Source organism: Mesocricetus auratus, unplaced genomic scaffold (assembly GCF_017639785.1).
Source record: "Mesocricetus auratus isolate SY011 unplaced genomic scaffold, BCM_Maur_2.0 Super-Scaffold_100047, whole genome shotgun sequence".
NCBI classification, from domain to species: domain Eukaryota; kingdom Metazoa; phylum Chordata; class Mammalia; order Rodentia; family Cricetidae; genus Mesocricetus; species Mesocricetus auratus.
The window spans coordinates 6,257,631-6,283,314 of record NW_024429224.1 but is presented as its reverse complement, the minus strand read 5'-3'; the positions used below and the strand labels follow the sequence as shown (position 1 = coordinate 6,283,314).

Here is a 25,684-nt window from a genome sequence, read left to right as displayed (position 1 = left end):
CAGGAGGATCACTGCAAGTTCTAGACAAGCCTGAGCTACAGAGTCTCTCAAACCTCATTAGAGAAACTATTTGCAGGCGATGGTAATTAGCACAGAGACCCACAGCTTGTCCTGGTGCAGAGTAAAAGACCATGGATGCTCAGCCTAAATGGGACATCTGTATCACCGCCCTCCTCCCAAGGCTCAGGGATCAGTGCAGAAGTGACTACAAGGACGCTGCAGCAGCTGTACATAGGAACTCCCAGCCGCTGTGACAGCATGCACAAGACCTGTGCAAGCCTAAGCCACTCCAAATCCACACACGAGCAGGGAAGTGTGTGTAACGTTTAACTCTGGCCAAGTAGATTCTGGCAGCTGATAACTACTGGGAGAGTAAGGGCCCGTTCTCTCTAAGAGTGCTCTCTGGTAAGTCAATCCCACTCCAGTGGAAGGCCACAGCCACACATCCAAGAGTATACGGGCAGCACAAATTATACTTAAGTTAACTGGAGGGGAAAAAGAGTACTCAAAGGGAAGGCATAGTGAATCTTGGAGGAGTTGGGGGAGGGAGCAATAGAATAAAAAACGGAATTCTCAAAGAACTAACAAAACAAAAAGGACAAGTCTCAGATAAGCCCATTAACCTTTCACCTTGGGAATACAGAAAATGAACAAAATAAGCTCAACGCAAACAGAAGAAAATCACAGAAATCAATGAAATTGATAGAAAAATATCAATGTATGAACATCAAGGAAGCAGTTGTTTTGAGGAAAATATCAATAAAACTGATTAACTTCTAGAAAGGCTAAGAAAAGAGAAGGCATAAATCATCAATACAAAAAAGTCACTAGAACCTCTGTAGACACCAAAAAATGAGGGAATGCTATGACCATTCTATGCACATTGGACAACTTAGATGAAACAAACCAATTCCTTAAAGAATGCAAGCTGCCAGAATTCACTAAACACACACACAGCCCTGTGATTATCAAGGAAACTGAATTTGAAATTTTCAAACTTTCAAAAGAGTTAAATCTCCAGACTCAAAAGGCTCACTGTAAATTTTTACCTTACATTTAATGAGTCACTAGCACCAATTATACAGTCTTTTTCTAGAATGTAGAATAAGGGGGGGGGGACACTGTCCAATCATTCTATGAATTTAGAATTGGTGAACCAGACAAAAATAGTGTAAAATCAAGGAAACAGCAAATGATATTCCTCATGAACATGGGCACAGAAATTCCTTAAGAAATTAGCAAAGAGACTCACCAACAAACAAGTGTATAACATGACCAAATGGCATTTACATTAGGGGTCCAGGCTGCTCAACATTCAATGTAATCTGCTATGCTAACAGGATAAAGAAAAACGGTCATGTCATATCAATTGAAGCAGAAAAGGTATCTAAGAATTCATCTAATGGTAATGGTATTCTCAGAAAAAAATGAGCAGAAACTTACTAATTTGGTAAAGATATCTACAGTAGGGTCCATAGTCAACGTACTTGACACTGAATATTTTCCCCAATGATCAACAGAGCAAGGGTAACTAAGCCCACCATCCTGCTTCTGTATCAAGCAAGAGCAAGAAATGGAAGGCTAGGTAGGGACCTACAAACATTGACAGTACTCCTACATAACAGCAGTCAGCATGTCAAAATTAAAGGCACACCTCAATCTAGAATCATTCAAAGTAAAAGCCAGAATACTTGGGGGCCAGTAAGATGGCTCAGTTGGTAGAAGAAGAGAACACACTCCTGTGAGTTACCTCTGACTCCACACATGCACTATGGCTCACTCCCACATATAATACATTTTTAAAAAATTTAAAAGTACCCGCACTTAGATCTACCAAAACATGGGTATATTTATATGTTTAAAAAGCATAAAATGTGAAAGAAATCAAAGAACCAGATACTGTACTATGAATGAGGAATTAGAAAGTTCAACACAAAAAATAAAGATGTTCAAATCCTACACAGATCTTACATCAATGCTCTTCAAAACCACAAGGGGATTTTTTGTTGATATAGACAGTACTATTCTAAAAGTTATAGGACAGACAACTAACAGCCTTGAAAAAACTACCAATTACAAAACAAATAACTAGCTGCACCTGGGAGGCTGAAGCAGGAGGGATACATCATGACTGAGAACAGATGGGGCTCCACAGTGGGCGCAGGCCAGCCAGAGCTGCGTAGCAAAGTCTCAAACAAGAGGGGGAGGAGAGGAGAGAGAGATCGTTCTACTGACTCTACATGGTTGACAACATTCTACGGGACTGGCAAAGGAACAGACAGAAGCGACAGACAATCACACCCCCATGTCCACCACTTTTTGCCACAGGCTCAAAATGGTGCATGTTTGGCCTTCCAAAGGGGAAAGGGAGACATTCAATGCAAGTTCTTATATAAAAATTAACTAAGCCAAGAACTCTGGAAAGTCAATAGTAAAAAAACCAAATGACCCAATTAAGAAACAACTTAAAGAGATCTGCATGGAGACTCATATATAGGGAATTGGCACAGCACAGGTCACTAGGAAACATTGGCACCCAGAAAGTGACTGCTGCACACCTGTCAGAGTGGCTGCAACAGCAAAAATACTTACAACAAGGGCGGAAAAAGGCACAGGGGACTGCATGGCTCGTACACCATAAAGCACACTGGCAAGTCATTCAGTACTCTCCTAAAAGCTAAGCACACAACTACTGCACACTGAGCAAGCACTTTCAGGCCATAGGTATAAAAGCTGATGCTCACATAAGAGCCTGCGTGTGAACGCTGCACTTGTGACAGCACCAAATTTAGCAAACGGTCCTATCCTGCAGTGAAAGAATAAACAAGCATGGTGCATCCACACCCTGGGTGATTTACCATTCAAAAGGAACTATTGACACATGAGGCTGCTCTCAGAAGAATCGCCACAGAATGAGGCTGAAGTTTGGATAAATAAAAGCCAGTCTCCAAAGATGGCATACTGCAATCCATATTATCCATTCCTAGTCAGGCTGCTGTTGTGATTAACAGCATGATCAAAAGCAACTGGGGAGGAAAAAGTTTCTTTTGGCTTACAAATTACAGTCCATCACTGACAGAAGTTAAGACAGGAGCTCAGGAACCTGGAGCAGAAACCTGGGAGGGTACTGCTTACTGGCTTGCTCAATCTGCTTTCTTATAAAACCTTGGACCACATTCTGGGGAGCGACTCCGCCCACAGTGGACTGGGCCCACCCGCAACAATTAATCAAGAAAAAGCCCCACAGACTTGTCCACAAGCTGATCTGTTGGAGGCAATTCCTCAGTTGAGATTCCCTCCTCCCAAGCCACAGGCGCTTGTGTCAAGTTGACAAAAAATAACTAGTGCACTTCAAAAATGACAAAATTACAGTAGGGAGACACGAGGAGTAGCTACCAGAGTGACAAATGTATCTCATGCATCAGGCTCCTGCCACCCAAGACACCAGATACCTGCCAACCAGACACTACCCCGTGGCACAGAGGCAGGAACCATTTACACTGATGGGCTGAGGTCTGCTCTCACGCCTCCGCCTTGCCCCCAGAAGCTGCACTGAAGGCCTTTGCTCTCCAGGCCCCTCTCCATCGTGCCCCTTCCCCACCTGGCCCTGCCCAGCAGCAAGACATGCCTGTTCCTTTAGGAATCCTCTTTTCACGAGCAATCTACTTCTGATCCAGCGATCACACACCATGTGATTAAACTCAGGACCCTGGTTCTGAAGCCATGTTAGAGTTTCCAGATACACCGAGGGGCAAAGGCACACACTGGTCTCAGACAAAAGGCTGAGTGGTTGCATTAGTTCTTAAAGTGCATACAAATTCTTAATTACCTCACAACTTAAATTTCAAGTTTAAAAAAGAAAAACTAACTTCTCTATCAATCCAAATGAGGCTTTATTTTTTATAAATCTTAGCAAAAGTGAACTAGACATTTCTGTGAGCAAAAGGAAGCATCAAGAGAGTTGTCCTCCCACCCCCCATTGTCTGAGGCAGCCTATGGGAAGCCCTGGAAGTGCATGCCTGGGGGGTCAAGAGAGGCCACAAGAGAAGATACCTCCTCCCAAGCAGCCAGAGGAAGCCACGGTGTCTGATAGACTTCCTGAAGCAGCCTTGATGGCCTCTTGCACAATGATGGTCACTGTACTCACTACACCAAGCACCAAGTGTGTCCTCCTCTCAAGAGTAGGTCTGTCCCCAAACACTTCACAGAAGTTTCCCAGATTCAAGCCACAGGACACTAGGGCCCAAGGGCTGGTCATAAAGCCACCTTCCATGTTTTCAGTAAATCTTGGTTTAAAGTATTTTTATTTTCTATCAAAACAACAAAGAGGAATACCTGGTGCCTTTATCAAAACAAGCTTGGCTCTGAAAAGACACAGCCTGTGACATAGGATTGTGGGGTGTGGGGACCTCCAAGCCCCCATTCCCTTGCTCAGGAGCAGTCCCTTGCTAGCAGGGCCACAGGGGACAGGGGTCCACAGGGGCCAACGGGGGCGTGATGCCCCTTATCGCTCACCTGCTACAGGTGTGGCACAGGAGACAGAGCCCCTGTGGACCAGAGGCGTCCTGTCCTCTGGCTTTGAGGGACCTGAGTGACAGCCCCAGTCAGTCCAGAGGAACAACTGTGGCTCACATGTTCTACTTGATATCTATCTACCACATGCTTCAGGGAAGAGCTCGCCACCCGCCTCCTGAGGGCTTTGATTCCTTAAGCTTTATGGAAACACACAGGCTTTCTTGACCCTGCTTTAGCACTGAACAGATGGTTTTGTGTTTTGTGGGGTTTGTTTTTTGTTTTTAATCTTCCTGCCTTGGTGAGTGACTACTGGCCCCTCATTTTCAGGTTTCCAATTTTAAACCTGTGTGTCCTTTTGCTCCCTAAACCCAACCCACTACCCAGAGAAAAGCTGACTTGTCTCCGTGTACGCACAGCATTCTACATCTGATGCTTCAAACATCGGCAGCCCCAGTGATTCTGAAGACACCTGGGTATGTTGGGCATCTATAAATTATGCAGGACCAGCAGTTTTGAAGAAATGTTTTGTTGCCTAATTAGTTTCAACACTATAGAAAGGAAGGGAGATGAGAAGAGGAGGGAAGGAAGGAAGGGGTGGGCAACTCACATCAGCCCCATGGGGGCTGCACGGATGTCAGAGGCCACCACCAAGGCCGGCTTCCCAGCACACAGCAGCAGGAAGGAGCGAGCGTCAAACAATGAGACCCCGCCACCCCTGCCACTCTCTGATGGTGTTGGGCTTCACCAGACAGGCCCTGCCCACGTGTACCCTCTCTGACCCTGGAATCCTTCCCATTTGTGCCCAGGCAGCTTGAAACCTGCCTGCCTTTGTGCCAGGGAAAAGAGCTGCTCCGGGTGTCAACAGGTCCAGCTCCCACCCCCACCTTCCCCCGCTGCTCCTCAGAGGCCTCAATACCCAGCCCTCTCACGCACTTCCCTCCCACTTCCAGCCCCCAGTCTTGCTTCTAAGCCTTCCCCACACTTTCCTGAGACCTAGCCCCATCTCCGAGAGCAGATTCCATCAGCCTGTTACTCCAAGACCTGGACATGTGGCTGAAGGACAGAACGGGGCAGCCGTGCTAGACAGCTTTTCTTTCTATGCAGCCTGTGGTTCAGCACATCTGGTGACTAATGGCAGGAGGCTGGTCAGAAGCTGGTCAGAGCACCTCGCCGTGGGAGGCAGGGAAGGAGGGGTTAACCCTAGACAGACTCTACACTGAGAGTGGTCTAGCTTCCAGCTGCCACAGGCTTCCTCATCTTCCGGTCAGTTCTTGGAGCCGTCCCAGAACATTCCTGCACTTGGATGACTTAATACGGAACTCCAGATGAAAGAAAGGGACGAGCCTCCTGTCACCCTAACCCTCCACACCTTTCCCCTTGAACTCAGGGTTCTTGGGAATGAGACGTTTAGCTCAGAAGAGGCCAGAGGCCAGAGAAGAGAGGACTACCACCCCTCTCCCAGAAAGAGCTCTTAGAGGAGCCTCGGGCCACGTGCAGGCTGGGTAATTACAGGCGAGCTAGCTTAGCCTCTTGGCCTGCTCACCTTCCACTATGCATGGTGCGGCATGATGGTGAAATGTGCTTATTAATTTCACTTGTTTGACACCACACTCTCCTGCCCTAAGCTAAATGTTAGAAGAAAATGATAGGGATAGATTGTGCCCCTGTCAGGCTTCCAGAGACTTTCAGAAAGTCAAGCTATCAAAGGCCATCTGCAGCCCACTAGCCAAGCAGTCTGAGTGACCCCAAAGGTGCAGCCGGAACACTACAGATACTGATGGACAGAGAAGAGCAGGAAGATGTAAGACCCAGGCCTGGGGCTTGAGCCTCCTGCAAACCGTGCAGGGGGCCCTGGGTGGTCCACAAACAGACCAGGCACCCCCAGCCCTGGCTGATGCACCAAGTGCATCTCAGACCCAATTCATCAAAACACACTTTGGCTTCTCAAATCAGGAGCCTTCCCCAAGAGTTTCCTGGCACAAAGCCATACCTAATGATTCTATTTTATGAAAGGTTATGCATTCCAACTGGGCTTTGAAGACAGGGGGCTGGCAAGACGCAAATCTTTGTCAAAAAAGACCTGCTCTCTTCGCTTTTCAACGCTTGGGAAGGGGAGTTTCCATTTTCTTGGGTTTGTTGGTGGTGGTGGTGGTGTTAGTGGTGGTGGTGGTTGTGGTTGTTGTTGTTAGTTGTGGAGATGGTGGTGGTGGTGTTGATGGTGGTGGTGGTGGTGGTATTGTTATTGTTGATGTTGTTGGTGATGTTGGTGTTGTTGGTAGTGGTGGTGATGTTGATGGTGTTGTTGTTCGTGGTGGTGGTGGTTGTATTGCTATTGTTGGTGTTGTTGGTGATGTTGGTGGTGGTGTTGTTGATGGTGGTGTTGGTGGTGGTGGTGTTTTTAACGGGCTCCTCTTTCTGCAGCGAGGATCTGATGCAAACTGACGAGAGAGGTTCTCAGTCAGGATTTTGTTCACTAACCCTTTCCTGGGGACATCTAGAAACATCTGGGGGTGTTCTTTATTTCAGCTAAGTAGAGGTCACGGATGCTGCACACAGACTATGAGGCACAGGCAGCCCCATGACAAAGAGTTACCTGATTATTGGCCTGACATTGGGGAGCCCTGACCGTACAGTAAGCTAATCACTGCACAGGTTCCAGCTACCCACAAGGACAGCACACTCAGAACATTTACACTCCTGGGAAAATACAAGACAAGCCCCAGGGTCCTTCCTAAATCCTTTTCATTAAGTATCAAAACCAGAGGTGCCTTTGGAAATGAATGTGAAAAATGGCCAAAGACAGGAAGTCACCCCCGCACCCATGACCACAGCAGGCCCTCTGACTCCCTAAGCAAGATACTCCCGGCCACCTCTAGCTGTGACTTTCCTCTTTTGGTCAATCTAGTTCCCAGAGACAAGTGACAAGCTAGCACTGTGTCTTACCACATCATAGCCCGTCGGGGCTCGGTTCCGGGAGGCCACCACTCCGACTCCGGTGATGGGGTCCATTGGTGTCTCTGGCAAGGCTTCTGAGAGCTCTTTGACTTCAGGCATGGTGGCGTGGTCCTGGTTTGGAAAAGGAAATGGAGAGCACAAAATTCAAACTCAGTGTTTATGTGAATGAGGGAGGTCTCAGAGACGGCAAATCCTGGGAAAGCTATCCTCAGCTGAGATCTACATTCCTTACCTTGCCTTATCTGACCCTGAACTCAGATCAAGAATTCACCCGCCACACCTCAAGCTGTTAGCATGGAATGCTGAGGGCTCCTGTCTGCTTCCAGGAAGTAATTTCAACTCAAACCCAAAAGCACATTACTGTATATTCCAGGCGTGTCTTGTGTCTTGAACTCCTGTCCTTCTGCCTCTACCCCGAGTGCTCATATTACAGGCATGTACATCTAGTTTTGTATAGCACTAGGGATGGATCCCAGGGCTTTATGTAGGCCAGACTAGCATGCTACTCACTGAGCTACCTGCCCAGCCCCGCCTTATCCTTAACTCTGCTCCCAACTGCCTGATTCCTGAATGAGGACCAATACTAAATAAGCCGCCCCTAGCAAAGTCTCAGAGAAACCTCCATCCCTCATAATACAGTGTTACCATAAGAACTAGGCTTCCAAACCTACAGCTTATCCATACCACAGCCAGACATTCAACAGAAAACGCAATGAACTCCAAAACCAGAGACAGCATTTGGGGCATGGGCACAGGTGTGTGGGGCTCTGGACTCCACACTTACAAGTTAGTGTCTGAACAAGAAATTAAACCTTGGGGAGCCCCAGCTTTCTCTCAACTGTAAAAGGAGGTCTTGACCCACTCCCCAGCTGTTGCAAACCCTGAGAAAGGATATGAAAGAAGGCTCAGAGAGGTTCACGCCACACAGAAGGCACCCGGTGGACTGGAGGGCTTAGGAGCACATGGATTCTGGCTTGGGCCAGACACAGGAGGCACCATGCACTCGGGTCTGGCCCACTTCTCTGTCCAGTTTAACGGCCCCGGTTAAGGGGCGCTTACTCGAAGCTCAGCACTAGCAGTGACCCCGATTCTCACTGCCCGCTTCAGCACCGGACCAGCGGAGGAGGCTGGAGAAGTATGGAGAGCAGTGGGCCTGGCCGCCTGCCTGAGTGGCGGTGCCCAAAAACCAAATAAAAACAGCAACACCTGATGCAGAGTACTTTTACAACAGTGAATTCCACCTCACTCTGAAGCAACCATGGCCCACTCACTGGCTGCTGTGCTCTCAAAGCTGGCTACAGTTTCAAAAGCAAACCAAACAACATCCTGCCTAAAGAGACAGCAGGAGGCAAGTTCCTGCTCCTCAGCCTATCAAAAAGGCACTGGCGGCTCACAAGGCTGTAGCCTGCCTCACAGAAACCACCAAAATGCTACACACAGGTCATCCATTTAGTCAGCAGAGCCCACAAAGCACCCCAGAAACAGGCGGTACCTGGCACCCCTTCCTTCTTAGCCGAGTTACAGTTATATTTCATTTGCTTATACTGAAAATAAGCTCCCAACAGCCCGGGGCGGGACGTGGAGACCCTGCCACGCCACTCTACCCTTTCCTTGGTTCGTTTCACTTTCTAGCAGGCTTTATCTATAGCTTAGTGCTCTCACACCCGGGAGGTATTAAGCAAATATTTACCAAGTGACTCCACATGTGTGACCCCAATATGGGTTTAGGGTTAAATACCTGCACCTGCCCAATCCAGAGCAAATCACTAAACAAAATGCCTCTGCCCCCTGAAAAATCCTGTATTATGGGGAACATAAAAACCACAAGGCTGCAGTTTGCAAAATATTGGTACCTGCTGTCGGTTACCAAAAATGCTTTGCAATTAACAACTCATTAGCGGAATGTACGAACCCTGCCAGTGTTAAATATCATGCTGTGAATTTAATAAAGAACATGTGAAACAAAAAAAAATTTTAAATACTAATGCCTTTACTATCAAAGAGAAAGAGGAACGGAGAATGGAAAGGAGAAAAAGAAATGAAAGAAAGGAGAAGAGGGATGGAAAACGGAGGGAGGGAGGGAAGCAGAGAGACATTAAGCCAGCACACACAAGGAATATCTAATTTGCTGGGAGATGGCAATGCACTCCACAAGGCATGATGACAGGGGTTCTCTTGCTTGACACAAGGGGACTGTGAGTATGCTTGCAAGGGGAAGAGGCTGCTCCCACAGTGCACCCAGGGAGGAACCCAGCAGCAGTTTCCAAGATGGCTGCAGCCAGCCTCCAACTGAAGCAGACAAAGGGCTGGGCCTGGGAGCTCAGGAACCCAGCCTGCCCAGCCCACAGCAGGTCTGGCCCAGCCAGCAGTCATCTCCATGCTCGCCCCGCCTCTCTCCCCTGGTTTGCTGCTGTGCCCTGGGGATCAAGGCAGCCTTTGTGCCTAGGAGACAAATGGCTGTTCCAGGGCTGCGGCCTACTTGGTGGTGGGGCACGGCCGATACCAGCCAAGGAGCCTCTTAATGAGAAACGCTCAAGATATCCATGGCAGAGGCCATCGCTCAAAGTGGCTTGCCCTGAATTACATATTTTCTGACTGCAAATTACTTTTAACAGCATCTCCACCATCACTTCAATTGACCTTCCTAACAAAAGGCCATTTATTAACTTGCACTCCATGTTTCCTCAGGCTGCTCGGAGCCTCCAGCCAGAAGGGAAGGCGCAGGAGCTGAACGGTACCCTGTCACCCAGGGTCGTGGGCCAGGCCTCTGCCAGGAAGAAGAGGGACCGTGAATGAGAGCCTAATAGAGGGCCAGGAGGGAGAGCAAAGGAGCATGTCTTCAAGACCATCATTGACCTGCCAGGCAGGAGGTGACTGGTAAAACACTAAAGGCCTTCCTGCGCCAACTCTTGCTCCTCCTTAGTGGCTCCTCAGCTGTGTGAACACACCCCTGTTAAGTTTGTACAGAACTCTGTAAGTCGGCTGAAACTCGCCTCAGAGCAGGAGGGCCCACCAAGCTAGCCTTATAAGGGGAAACTGAGGCTTGTTCCCAGGCCCCGGCAGCTGGCAGAGGCACCCTCCTCAACCTAGCCTGTGCTATGCTTCACTGCACACAGAGACCAACATCCTGACCAAATGGGAAAGCAGTTTCAACACTAATTATATTTTAAAATGCCAAAGCACTTCTTTCCCTGGCCATAGCTCAATAAGTCAAGCAAAGGGGAAGAAAGTACAGAAAGATAAAAGTAACATGGGATTAATTTTCCTCACACCTCAGTTTTGAGATTCAACATTCCCCTCATAAATAATTTACAACAATAAAAATGAGCTAAGGCCATGTTTGTGTAGGACAGAGGTAAATTCAGGCCTAATGAGGGAGATCTGAGCTCGGCACAGGACGGAATGGGTTGATCTATGGCCTGGTGTGTGCAGGATCCACAGCACACAGGGGCTCCATTACCAAGCACTAGCAGCAGGGCTGACCTAGAGGAAGGGAGCCCAGAGGCTGTGCCATCCAGCTGCAGCTGCAGGAAGGTGTCCACAGGGAAAGCCAGAGTAGACCCCTTAATCGGGTGGCTGAGCCAATCTGAAACCCAGTGGGTCTCAACACACACCAGGTAAGGAAGCATGGTGTTGAGCACTCGAGAGTCACGTCTTCTCTTGGCCATGGAGACAGTGACCTTGAACTGGTTTCCCAATGTAACCTTCCAGGTCATCAGATGTCAGTCCCCAGTGGCCTTTCCTGAGTGGGGGCACGTGACCTCTGCTGGATCATTCCCAGGCTGAGGGCTGCAGAACCCTGCTCCAGGCATCTGCTGTTGTGTCTCCCCGAGAGATCCCTCCTCCAGACAAGGGTGCGTGAACAGCACAAGGTGAAGAGAGTATGGTCTTCCGAGGGGAGGGGTCTTCCCCCACTCCACGAGGTTTGGTCCCCCACAGTAAGGCACCTCAACAACACTGTCATCCCAGGCTCCCAGAGAAATGAGCTTTAACTATGAAGCCCTCTCACAGTGTGGGTGCTGATCAAAGAGTTACCCATCATGCGCTTACTCCCTAAAAGTCAGCAGTTCTGGGCTTAACTGATGCTGCTCATTGTTTCAAAATCAAAGGAGAAAGTGAGGCTACTGTAGCACTGCTGAAAACTCCGGGCAACTCTGATATCATCTCTGTTTAATTTCCACAGCCTTAGTGAGCCTGGGGTTTATCTGGTCCTATCAGCTCCAATACTGAAATCAAAACCCAGCTAACAATGCACAGTCCCTCCACAGAGGCCCTTCCAGCGGTGGGGAGTGGACTGGAAGTTTAAAGTGTTTTCCAGGGCAAGGCCTACAGGAGGCAGGAGCTGCAGCCTTCAAAGGAGGCGTGGCCTCCCTGCAGAGTATGGACAAGGCTGCTTCAGAAGCAGCGCCAGCACTGCCCACCAGGGCTAAAGGCATGATCACATATCTTACGAAAAGAGTAATTTCAAATACAAAGGGGGGGGGCAGGTTAAACTGGCCGACCGTAATGGAAATGGCAAAAATCAGTGGGTTAATTCCCTGCAGAAGGATGAGCTATGTTCAGCTTGCTTGGAGTCCAAGCTCAAGGGCACCAAAACACAACCTGTCTTCAGCCTGCTGTTTGTGGGGCAAGAAAGGAGAGGGACATGGAGACGTGCTCACTCTCCAAGGGCACAAGGGCAGACTCTCCCCAGGGAAGCTGCAGCTACAGTCAGGTGTCCTCAGGCAAGGAGGGCTCTATGACTCCCTCCCAGGGGCAGGGACGGTCTCTGGGACCTCCCAAGCATGAGCACCTTTCTGCAAGGAAGAGATAAAAGGCACAGCCCTATGCTAAGGAAGGTGGACTCTGGCTGGGCCTCCACATCACACACACACCACACAGAAGACTTGCCCCATCTGGGGCTTCAAGCTGAGACCAGGTGATATGCAGCCCCTGAAACAAGTACAGCCAGCCATCAGGCTGCCCGAGAGGGACAGTGCACAGCTGAGGGGCATCTGCTTGGGAGCCTCACAGAGGACCCGCTCCACCTGCACGCAGGCATGAGCACAGCTAAGTTGGTGACCATCAGAAGTCAAATCCCTGGGCCACTGACTAGGGGATACCAGGAATGACAACAAATATTTTTCCAAGCTCTCCTAGGTCACAGAATTTTCCAGCTAGGAAACTAACAATGGTGAGCACTTCCTTTTCCCCCAGTAAAGCTCTGAGTTTTTCCTAATGGAAGAGTCTGGTATACAAATGCATCAATCCAATCAGACCTTTCTCAGATTTACAGTAATCATTTGAGGACCACACATGGTTCCCATAAAGCACACAAACTTAGGATGAAGCTTCCCAGCAATGCCCAGACAAAGCTGCCAAAGGAGACCAGTTCTACACAAGCCCTGGAACCCTGCTCCACATATGTCCTGGAACCCAGCTCTGCACATGTCCTGGAACCCAGCTGGAAGGCAGAGTCCAGCAGGACATTCTACCTGGTTTATGATCACAGCAAATCAGGGCTGATCCTGCCCGTTCCCATTGGGTCTTGCCTGGTAGTGCCAAATTGGAAGACCCTAATAGAAGGAAAATGCCCAGCAAACAAAATCATCCCAGGAAGTCCCAAGAGCAAGGATCCTTTTTCGTTTAGTATAATAAGTAAGACATACCGTTGTCCTGATGGCCAGCATCAGCAGAGTGGAAGCGCCATGTTAACTCACAGCCCACATCCCCTTTGGCTTTCCCATCTTGAGTGTTTCTCTAGTACATTCATCACTCTAATCAGCCCATCTGACAGCTGACAGCTTCCATCATGGCCTTCCAGTTCTCTCCTACAACTCAGGGGTGCATCTGGTACCCTGATAGCTGGCTTCACCTGCATATCCCACTGACACCCCCACCTGGCTCACCTTCAAGCATCCTCCCACACTCCCTCCCTAACAGGTCAGATGTCTGTGGAGAGCTAGGATGAGACTCCTACATGTGGAAGCAGCAGTCTTCTGGCCAGTGGCAGCTTGTATGCAGGAGTGTCTCCTGGGAAGTCGCTAAAACCCACAGCCCTGAGCCCTATACCAGAAACAGACTCCAGGGGGCTGCCAAGGACTTGGGCAAGGATCCCAGTTGATGCTCAAACAGCTGGTCACCAGCGGCAATTCAAGAACCCCACTGCAGGTCCTTCTCACATGTTTGATAAGCAAATGATGAATGAATGAAATGAAATGAACTTGAAGGTGACCTTCTATTGAGAAGAATTTCAGGACGAGTTCTCTAGCCTCTCCCTCCCCATCCAGGTCACCCAAGAGCACCAAGCTTCTCTTGCACAGACACAGCCCACCATCCAACATGTCAGGCACCTCTCGAGTTTTCCCAATCTTCTCCAGGCCCATCCAGACAAGTGCCATGACCCTGGGCTCCACTGCCACCCTTAGCAGGTGGTTTTATCGTACACATATGCTCATGTAAATTTCCTTAATACTGTCTGTCCAAAGATGCCCTATGTGCACCACAGTGCCATGCTCATACTCAGTGTTCAATAAACAGTCTATGTATGGATAAAGAATGAATAAATGAGGTTCTTGCCTTCTCAAATGCTGCCCAAGTTTCACTGGACTAAGGAGACTGCATAATGCAGCAGAAGCAAACCTACTTGAACCATTCTGATGCGACCCTAGGCAGGGTCACTGATGTCTCAGGACAATCTCAACTCCAAAAGTATATTATCTGTGGAGGAGAGGGGGCCCTGCAGTCTCATAGTCTTCTAGACTTTTCCAAAAGTGGATCTCAATGCCAGAATGAGAGCCTGGCAGGATGTTGGGCTCATATATTTTGGAAATCTATTCCACTCTACCATGAGTTCAGGAGAGCCCAGAATTCTATTCTTTCAGATGTCAGCTAGTAGCTGCTGAGTGTCCTGGCCTCTGTGGAGAATGGCTCCTATATCAATAACAATTGCTGTGGGCCAAGGCGAGTCTATACTCACACTGAAGGCTAGTGCAACTTGCTAGTGTAGGATGCTGGAGGACTTGAGTACCTGCTGCAAGGGAGTGTCTCTAGGATTAAGGAAAATATTTGCTATCAGCCCTTTATACATGATAATAGATGTCTTCTGCCATTGCCACAGCTTTGGATGGTTACTTAAGTTGATACATCAATAAACTGGGCATCTTCAGTATTAACCAACTGCCCTCCTGTGATGATCCTATGTCTCGTCTCTAACGCCGTCCTCGTCGTCGTCGGATAGCTAGCCTTCCTCATGCACACTCCCCCACTCAGGGTTGGCCCTGGGGTTGTTAGGCTGCTTCTGACCACAACTCCAAAGGCATTGATCAGTCCATGGTAGCAGGGAATAAAGGTGTCGCAGCCGGCTGCAAGGACTGTCCTGAGGAGCTTGCCCATGAGCAGCGACCAACCTCGCTCCCTACCCTGGCTCTGGATCTGGGCTGAGACTGGATAATGCAGACTGGGAGAGGCCCCACAATGCTGAGTGGCAGCCATAGGTGAGGTGTGAACCCAGGCTGCAGGGAATATCCCAAGGCAAGGGGCTGCAAGTGAGGCGACAGCTCTTCCGAGTGAAGAAGACAGAGGATGGCAATGGTACAAGTGTCAATGGCATTGACAAAGACACAGTAGTGTGAACAAACAGGGACTTCTAGGGACACAGCAGATGGGCTCGGAAAAAAAGTTTATGAAATGCCAAAACAAACAAACAAAATCCAACTAAACTCAGTTTTTAAAAAGGCACTGCCTATTCCACAGATAAGCAATGGCGCCGAGGCCAAAGGAAGCCAGGACTTCTTCAGCTGTTTCTCCCACCTACACAAATTCCTTCAAGTCTCCCTGGACCTCTTTATGTTACCAGCCAGTCAGGATGGCCAACAGAGCATAGTCACGGAGAAGGCACAGCTTTCCAGTCAGACCAGAATGCCAGGTGAAGCTCAGACACTCACAGCTGTGTAGCTCTTTGCAAATTACTCAAAACAGGCCTGAGTTTCTACTAAATGAAGACGGAGTAGCAGTTACATTTTTTCCTACAGAATTAGTATGTGAATAAAGCATCTAGAATTGCACCAGAGGACACAATCATCAGAGTAAAAAGGCAACTCAAAGAATGGGAGAAGATATTTGCCAACCATGTCTGTTCACAGCATCTCATGAGGAGTTCTATCCAAATCTATAAAAAACTACAGCTAAATAAGAATCAACTTACTCATTGTTTTTAGTGGGCAAACGAAGACAAACATTTCTCCAAGGGTGAGAGATGCATGGACAGTGTGCAGCACAGGAAAAGATGTTCACTAAGAAGTCCCTGGGAAATGCGGGTTAAAACCCAAACCATAATGAAGCATTGTACATGCATTCACCTAGCTACCTACCAAAAGCAAAGGATAACAAGCACTGGGAAGAGATGGAGAAATCAGAAACTTTGCTGTTATTGGTAGGAGCGTAAACGGCGGCCATCATTTTACGGGAATAAGCATGCTAATTCTCCAATGATCCATTTCTAGCTATATGCCCCAAAGAATTGAAATCAGAATCAGAGCAGCCTCATTCAATGGACAACATATGATGAATGGCCAAATGAAATGCAGTCAGTACATTCAATCATACATCACTCAGCCCCGGAAAGGAGGGAAAATCTGACCCACAGGATCATGTGACAAACTGTGAGGATATTGTGCTAAGGTAAATAAGCCAGTCAGAAGTTACACATCATAGCATGTCAGCCCCATAAGGTTTCCAGCATGGCCATACTCAGAGAGACAGAAAACAGAATGGAAGCTGCCAGGAGCCATGAGGAAGGGACATGGGGAGTTGTTTAATGACTCAATTTTGCAAGCCAAAAAAGTCTAATGATTAGGGCTGGAGAAATGATTCAGCCTTGAAAACACAAGATGACCTGAGTTCAGCCCCCCAAAAGCCAGACGGAGGTGGGTGGCTGCGTTGGAGAGATGGCTTAGCTGTAAAGAGCACTGGCTGCTCTTCCAAAGGATCTGGGTTCCATTCCAAGCACCTCCATGGTAGCTCACAGCCATCTGCAGCCCCGGTTCCAGGGGCTCTCATACCCTCTTCCACCCTCTGTGGGCACCAGGGATGCATGCAATGCACCTACACACATGCAAGCAAAACATTCATACACACAAAATAAATTTTAAAATAATAAATATATAAACAAAAAGTCAAAAATGGTAATGCTTGCTTGTAATCCCAGTGCTGAGGAGCTAGAGATAGGAGGCTTTCTGGGCAGCTTCGGCCAGCCTAACCTAATTATCATGGACCCAGGTCAATGAGACACCCTGTCTCAAAAAACAATGCAGGTGTTTCTGAGGAGTACTGGAGGATGACCTCTGACCTCCATACACATGCAAATATACACACACACATAGAAAGAAAAGTTCCACAGTCATAACCATATGACCAGATTTACTGCCACCAATCCATACACTTACCACTGACTCTGTTGGTAAAGTTGGTGTTGTCCCCATTTACCACTTTTCTAAAAGTGCCTGGAACCATGGTTCTCAAATTTCAGTAGGCATAAGAACACCCCCAAATAAGCTCTCTAAGCACACAGGTTGGGTCCCTTTCCTGGACATTCTGCCTCAGTGACGTCTGGGAAAGAAGCCCTGGAATCTATATTCCCATGAACTCCACGGGCTTATTTGGCCCGTTAAGAACTCCCGTACGAGGCCGGGCGGTGGTGGCACACGCCTTTAATCCCAGCACTCCCGAGGCAGAGGCAGGCGGATCTCTGTGAGTTTGAGGCCGGGCTGGACCGACAGCCTCCAAAACAATACAGAGAAACCCTGTCTCACTCATGTACGGGGCTAAAGAGATGCTCAGTGGTTAAGACCACACTGCTCTTGCAGAGGACCCACGGTTATTGCTGGGTGGCTCACAACTTTCTATAACTCCAGCTCCAGGGGCTCCAACACCCTCTTTTGGCCTCCATGAGCACCTATACTCATGCATACACGCCCCCACACACACTCATTTAAAATAAAAATAAATAAATAACTCTTGTATAGGCCAGGAAAATGGTTCAAGCAGGTTAAGGAACTTGCCACTAAGCCTGATGACCTGAGTTTAATTCCTGGGATCCATATGGCGGAAGCAGATAACTGACTCCTACCACCTGTCCTCTGACCTCCACACACATGTAACCTTTTAACCCTTTTAAAGGCCCCACACAAATATGGCCTTTATAAAGAATCACATGGAGCCGGGCGTTGGTGGTGCACACCTTCAATCCCAGCACTCGGGAGGCAGAGGCAGGTGGATCTCTGTGAGTTTGAGACCAGCCTGGTCTACAGAGAGAGTTCCAGGACAGGCTCCAAAACAATACAGAGAAACCCTGTCTCGAAAAACAAAACAAACAAAAAAACCATTTATTTCTCTCCTTTAATGGCCATAAGGGTACTCTTTTGAACATTCTGGCAGTATCTAGTTTTTTTTTTTAATTTTTTAAGAGCGGATGTGGCATGTACATACATGTCTGTGTCTATAGATAAAAAGAACACAGGAACACATTAGTAAAAATTTCAGCTACAAGGCAACTAGTGGGCCCTCCTTCCTCAGAGAAGCTGAGGTACTGAGCTCCGGTGTGAGGCCCTGGGACCTGGTCCCATGGGGCTCTCATATTTCTGCCAGGACAAGCTTAGCATCTCGCCAGGAGTGTGTCAACTAAACCAAACACCGCCCATAGGATGTCCCCAACAAGGGAGGTGATGTCACGCACCCTGCTGGTGGCTCTGCCTGCCCGGCAGCTGGAGTAAGGGAACTGACTTAGGCCCCTGCTCTGCAGACAGCACTAGGAAACCACAATTCCCTGGGGCAGCACAGTAAGGTGAAGGTTGAGGAGACACCCACCCCCCCCACCTCACCCCCCGGACAATAGAAGAGTCAGGAGAGGAAGCCATTTACTGCAGGCGCCCTACCACCCCGCACCACCAGCTGGGAGGCAAAGGAGGCTCTGCCCACCATCCACAGCCAGTAACCAGTGTCCTCAGCCCAACCACATCCACCGATGCAATGCGATGTGGTCATCTGTCATTTTCATTGTCCCAGCAGACTTGACACCCCATACTCAACTCCAACACCATCATTATGTGGCTGTGTGGTGAGGCTATTGTGCTTTGGTCACAAAGCTTGGAGCACTTCTAACTGGCCATAGCAGAGGGACCCGAGCCACATGGCTTCTGGTCGCCCTGAAGCAGACCTGCCATGAAAAGGGCAGAAATTCAATGCTGGGGTTCTCCCTTACTCCTTAGCCTTGAGAGGGCATTCAGCCATTGTGTTCAAATGGCCATGTGGCCCTGTAACACATACAAAATCAAGACATCCCTGAGTTCTTTTTCTGATGGGGCCTGACCTCAGCAGCAGATCATGTAAGCACTTAATTCTCATGAGGCTCTCTGCCTCTTTGAAGGGTCAAGTACCTCCCCGACTGCTGATCCTTATGGGGTTAAGTATTATTTGTAAGCCACTTTTACAATTAAGAAAATGGAGATTCAAGAAAGGGATAGTGATTTATTAGGGCCACCTAGGGTCCAAAGAGTGGGACAGAATGCAACCCAAGCCCTCAAATTCAAGCTGCGCTTACTATTGCCCTGAGAAGGTCCTTCTTACGCCTGCAAACAGGCACTCAAAAATAAACCAAGTAAGCAAGTCTGATTACCAAATGCTTTTTAACAGTAACTGCTAACTGGGCTGGGGGGTGTGGCTCAGTGGTAGAGCTCACCAGAATGCACACACACACACACACACACACACACACACACATTTGATCCTGAGCCTTGATTCTGCCTTTACTGATAATTTACCACACCATGGCAGGCACTATGTTAAACTCTCCTGTAACACTTCATTTATATTCCACCATAACCTCCCATAGAGTCATTAGCTTCAGTTTACATACCAGGAAATGGAGATACAGAAAAGTTCATTAGAAAAGCCAGAGACCCAGGCCAGGGTCTCATGCTAAAGCCCTTGCACTTAACCTTAGCGAAATATTCTTGAAATGGCTAGGGTCCACCAATATAAGCACAACAAAGGTCTTTAAGCTGCATCAGAAAGGGATGGACGGTGAGAATGAGACAAGCTGATTTTATATTCAATGAACCAGCCACCGACCTGTCAATCCACCTCCTCCTCTTGTGACCAGGCCCCTGCAGGAGCCCCAATTCTCAGCAACTCTCTTAAATGTGAGTGTGGCACAATTCCTCAAAGCATCCCCAAGCGACTTCCCAGCTGGCAAGAAAGGTTGCCATCTCTGGTAACTAACCTCACCTACTCAGGGTGTGTCAGTTAGTATAGGTTCCTCCAGTGCTTATCTTCTAACTTTTCCAAGGCAGCTGATAAGATTTGCTAGCCCTGTTAAAAGGAGATAGGACCCAGCCATCTGTAGGGAAACATACTCTCCAAGAAGGCACCACCAGAGACAAAGACCCTGAAACAGGAGCCCTGCCTGCTGCCTGCCAATGTGGCTGAAATCCAGGCGCTCTGGGTCTCACGTGGGGGCAGGGAGAAGGGGCAATGGCCATTTGCCTTGGGGCTGGCTGTGGTTTCTCCTCTTGTCTTGCTGAACAGGTCCGGGGGGGGGGTCAGGGGACAGAAGAGAGATAAACTGGTAATTCAGGGACTGCTGTGTGCTGAAGACAATGGGAACAAAGATGCTCCTGGTCTACCGTTTTCACAGTCCCTGTCTCTGAGGATGTGATCCTCTTAGGCCTCACTTGCCCTGGCTGGAGTCACTGCAAGGGGAGGTTCATCAACATGCCCACCATGCTTCCCGGATGGCTGGTCGCCTTGCAGACAGGTGCCCTAGAGTTTGGGTACCCCCAGGTAATGATGCCTGAGGGTCAGGTGCACGCTCATTCGCACCCACGTGACAGCAGAGAGCCAGACCCCAGGCCAGGAGAGTCAAGGGAACTGTCCCCAGCGTGTGCCCCCGGGTGGGGACCGTCGCCCCTCACCTGGCTCCACCCTCGGAGCGGGGCTACCACTCGAATCCCCAGCTCGCTCCAGCCGCAAGGCCGAGCCGGAGCCCTGGGAGCCTGCAGCACCGCGCCGGGCGGAGGCCGCCCTCCCGGGCCTGTCCCCACGCGGGGTCGGGCGCGCAGCCCGCAGGCCTGGGCCCGGCCGGCTCCTCCCGCGCCCGCCCGGCCCCGCCCGTCCTCCCGCGCGGGCCTCACTTAACTGTTCCCCGCTGGGGCGGCGGCGGCTGCGGCGGCGGCGGGTCCCGGCTCCGTCTCACGCAGAAGCAGCTTCTCATCGCCCGGGCGGCGCGGGAGGAGCCGGGCCCGGGGCCCAGGCGGCTGCAGCCGGCGCCGCAGCTCGAGCGCAGCCTCCCCGGGAGCGGCGGCGGCGAGGGGCGGGGCGCGGCCTGGCGGCGGCGGCGGCGGCAACGACAACGGCGGCGATGGCTCGGGCCGGGCCGGGGCGGGAGGGGCGCGTAGCCTGCGGCGGAGCCGGGAGCGCACCGCCCTGTGGCCCCCGGCGCCCTCGGTCCCCGCCCCCAGTCGGCCTCCGCTCGGCTCCGCTAGGCCTCGCGTCCCCCTTGTCCACCTCTCAGCTCGGCCGTAGGTGCCTGGAAGACGCTCCGGCACCCAGGCCTGCAGGCCCGGAGTGGCCCTTTGCAGGGACGCCCTCCCACCTGGCCCTTGGAGGCTTGACTACACCCTGGGGCGATCCCCTCTGCTCTCCCCACTGCCCGGCTGAGCTAACGCGGAGCAGCCGGGCCTCAGACTGACCCCACTCTCGGAGCAGGTTTCTGCTTGCCCCTCTTGCTGGGCAAATGATTTACCCATGGGGGCCTGAGGGCAAGCCTTAAGGAGGCTTCTAGAGTAGGATGCCTGCCCCGGCAGTACCTGAGGGAAGGTACAGGAGTCACAGTGAAATGGAGCAGGACCCTCAGGCTGGACAGAAAGGCACAACAGCCTTTGATCCCTGAACCACCTGCAGGCCCTGGAGGGGACATGTGCTAAACTGGACATTCAAAACAGCATCATACACAGTAGCGGGCTTGCCTTGCTTGTGGACCAGGCGTTTCCAAGATCCTGAAGCTAGTGTGCCAAGCAAAAGAGCCTGTGGAGGAAAAGATCCCGCGGGAATGATGTCCAAATGTGTGCATGCTTTCGAGGCATTTGTGTTACTCAGAAACACCACTGGTCCAAATGGGTCTAAAACAAGTCCAATCACACCATAAGGGGACAGACAATCTGTTATTAAACTGCTACCAAACCGGGTGTGGTGGCCATCGTTTTAATCCCAGCACCCGGGAGGCAGAGGCAGGCAGATCTGTGAGTTTAAGGCCAGCCTTAGTCTACATAGTTCCAGGGCAGCCAGGGCTTCGTAGGGAGACCCCGTCTCCAACAAAAACCTGCTACAAGGCAAAAGCAAAGATAATGTATTTCCAGGTTCATCATAACCCCGATACCAAGATCCAAAAAAGAAAGTCTACACCAAAAAGAACACAAGGAAAGAGCACTGTCCCTGGAGAACTGAATGTACGTGCTTTGATAAAAGGCCTCTGCTGTCTAAGGAGGTGACAGTACTGTGCGCCTCCCATCTGCGCTCCTTTGGGAGGCTCACAGTAAGTGTTAAAACACAGAAGGCTCTCATGTCCAGCAGTGAAACAAAAATGTGGCTCGTTTGTGTAGTCATCCATTTCCCAGAACCAGCTAGGTCAAGAACACTCTTGTCAAAGCTCATGATTTAGCCTCCTACTACCATAGACGGACACACTTAAGAATATGGTCGTGGCCCTACTGAATAAAACTGTAGCACTTTCTGATCCAGTTTGCTGCAAAACTAGCCCAAACTCTATGATCAATATTTCATTCAGAATTACAGAGAAAATTCAATATTAACAAAGCTGTAAATTTGGGGCTGGAGAGTTGGCACAAAAGTTAAGGGCACTTGGTGGTCCTTCCAGAGGACTTGGTTCAACTCCCAACTCCCACATGGCAGCTCACAACTGTCCAGGGCACCACGTACATGCACACAATGCACAGACATAAAATATAAGTAGATCTTTTAAAACTAATAATAAGCCAGGCACTAGTGGTGCACGCCTTTAACCCCAGCACTCAGGAGGCAGAGGCGGATCTCTGAGTTCAAGGCCAGCCTGGTCTACAGAGCGAGTTCCAGGGCAGCCTCCAAAACAATACAGAGAAATCCTGTCTCGGGGGAAAAAACAACTAATAATAAAAAAAATCTGTAAAATCAGGTCAGGTGGGGGGGGCGTTATTTATGAATACTCTGTCTGTATATACACCCACATATCTGAGTGTGTCCTGATCTCATTACAAATGGTTGTAAATCACGGTGTGATTGCTGGGAATTGAACTCAGGTCCTCTGGAAGAGCAGTCAGTGCTCTTAACTGCTGAGCCATCTCTCCAGCCCTGGCTAGCAGCAGCTTCAATCCCAGCAATCAGGAGGCAGAAGAGACAGGTGGATCTCTATGAGTTTGAGATTAGCCTGGTCTACATAGAGAGTTCCAGGCCAGCCAGAGCTACATAGTTGCGCACCCCTGCCCCCCCCAACCTTTTAAAGATATTTGTAAATTCATTGCATTGTTCTTTTTAAACATAATATCAATAGGCTAGACACTCTACATTTTTATTCTGAGTATATAAGTGGTTTACCTGCATGTATGTATGTGCACCACATGTGTACAATGCCAACGGATGCCAAAAAAGAGCATTGATCCCATGGAATTGGCATTAAGGTCTCCATGTGGGTGCTGGGAACAAACCCTGGTGTTGTGGAACAATGCTTTTCTGCACTATGAATGTGCATTTCTCTTATTTGCTAATAAAATGCTGATTGACCAATTGCCAGACAGGAAGTTAGGTGAGGAAGTCAAACTGAGGACTAAAATGAAGGGCAGAGTCAAGAGAGACCCAAGGGCCATACAAGAAACATGATGCCAGAGGGCCAGCAAAGCCACGGCCACGTGGAGATACACAGATCAAAAGACATGGGCTAATTTAAATGTAAGCACTAGTTTGCAATAAGCCTGAGCTATCCACCAAGCATTTTGTAACTAGCATAAGTTTTGTGTGTTTATTTGGGACTAGGCAGTCGGAAAATAAAAGCTCTGCCTCTTCTTACACCTTGAACCTTGTTAAGTGCCTCAGGTATTCTTAGCCTGAGTCATCTCTCCAGCCCCAGATGGATACTCTAAAAGTACTTAATGAATCTCAACACCAATGTCTTATAAATGAAAAGAAAACAGTAAACTATAAAGAACATTTAAAGAGTTTTTTGTTGTGTGGTAGTTTGGGTTTGGGTTTTGGTTTTAGTTTAGTTTTGAATTTTTGAGATTGGGGGGGGGGTCTCAATTTATAGACCAGGCTGGCCTAGAACTCACAGAGATCCATCTATTTCTGCCTCCTGAATGCTGGGATTAGAGGCATGTGCCATCACACATCTGGCCACATCTAAACTTCTTAACATGGTCAAGTTTATCTGTCAGAAGCTATCAACATACACATCTGATGGTGAAACATTGGAGATAGTCTTACTGAAATAAAAAGCAAGAGTGTCTGGTATGATCCTCATGAAGACAATGCAATAAGATAAGTAATTGAGATTGACAAATTGAGAAGCAGAACATTTTCATGATTTGTTCATGGCTTGTTTCCCTAGGAATGAAACTCAAAAGAGCTGACTTAAAATGCTACAGAATTTGTTAATGTGGACAATCATAAGATGGACCCAGAAACAGTGGTTGGCTTTCTTTTCTATATGGAGAGACGACTGGTCTCTCGACCCTAGTGGTAAAAGTAGTTTGGTAGAAGTAATTAGTGAATTTGGTGAAGGGGTTAAACCAGAACAGATAGCTCTGAATTCTGTTTTGGATTTGAGTTGACTGCAGGCAGAAATTTTTTTCGAATGCTTTCACTATTGACCAGAACTGTTTCTGGGGGTGTAGATATATCACTGTCCCATTATTCCTGAAACTATAGAAATAAATATGTCTACTTACAGGAGAAAGACAGCACGCCTTCTCAGGCACCTTTGGCAGTAAGAAGGGTAGACTTTTTATGTCCCATTTCCTTTTCCTGTATGCCTTGGTTTGTCCAAAGCTAAAATGCAGAGAGGCACTACTGTAGAGGCCTCATAGACAGCACCAGATACCAGGGACTACCATTTAGGCTGTACGGTGGGAAATTAAATTCATATTATTGGTAAGTATCATGAGGTGTTTGATAATCACAAGCATAATGAAAAATGGCAAAGTCTTACTAAGGGCCTTAAAAGAGGATGCTCGTGAATGGAAACATAATAAATTTCTGGACAGGAAGTCTCAACATTGCAAAAAATATCTTACCAACTCAATTTATGTACACATAGATGTACAGCAAAAAAAAACAGTATGATTTGTGGAATTGAGTGATATTAAACCACGACAAAATCATTGTAAAGTTTATCTTGGTAAATAAATATTGGGAAAATATCCCTGAAATGGAAGAGTTGTGCAGGGATATTGTCTAACAGCTATTAAATAGAATGTAAAACTTCAGCAAACAAATAAAACTATTGGTCACTAGTGTAAGAATTTATATTTTCTGAAATGATTTGGTTTTTTCTTTTGCATGTGTATGTGTACACATGCATGTACAAATACCCACAGAGGCCAGAAGAGGGCATCAGATCTCCTGGAGATGAAAATGTGGGTTGATGTGAGCTTTCCAGGGCAGGTGCTGGAAACCGAACATGGGTCCTCTGTGAGAGCAGCAAGCACTTTAAATTGGGGTTCATTTCCCTGGCCCCAAAAACATTTGGAATGAATCCCACCAATAACTATTTTCTTTTTAGCTATTGGTTTGTTTATATATTTCAAGACAAATAAGAAATACAAGTCTGGGCCGGGCGGTGGTGGCGCACGCCTTTAATCCCAGCACTTGGAGGCAGAGGTAGGCGGATCTCTGTGAGTTCGAGGCTGGGCTGGACCGATAGCCTCCAAAACAATACAGAGAAACCCTGTCTCGTAAAAACCAAAAAAAAAAAAAAAAAAGAAAGAAAGAAATACAAGTCTGTATTTCCATACATCCTACTACAGACCATCTTATCTGCCTAGACCATTGCAAAAACGTTTGCTTCTCATCTATCAAATATGTCTCTATTTCCATGCTGTATTAATTTCCCACTTATCATTCATTCTAATTTACAAAGATCCAATATTTGTTTTTCTATTCAGCTGTCAGACCCTTTACCAGACCCCAAACT

At 48.5% G+C, this 25,684-nt stretch overlaps 1 protein-coding gene across 6 annotated transcripts in view; it reads right to left on the bottom strand.

Annotated features, from left to right (window-relative positions):
• The window catches only part of Mvb12b (multivesicular body subunit 12B), a 162,115-nt gene extending 141,301 nt beyond the window's left edge, over window positions 1-20,814 (bottom strand). For 2 of the 6 annotated variants that reach the window (XM_040735703.1, XM_040735706.1), the window contains exons 1-2: window positions 20,645-20,810; window positions 7,459-7,581 (exon numbers count right to left, since the gene is read on the bottom strand). In XM_040735703.1, the coding sequence (XP_040591637.1) occupies window positions 7,459-7,581; window positions 20,645-20,719 (198 nt within the window). In that variant the 5' untranslated portion in view covers window positions 20,720-20,810. Of the gene's footprint in view, window positions 1-7,458; window positions 7,582-7,702; window positions 8,243-8,962; window positions 9,100-20,644 lie in introns of those variants that run through there. The other 4 variants (XM_040735701.1, XM_040735702.1, XM_040735704.1 and 1 more) reach the window with 4 other exon arrangements.
• Between the last annotated feature and the right edge of the window lie 4,870 nt (window positions 20,815-25,684).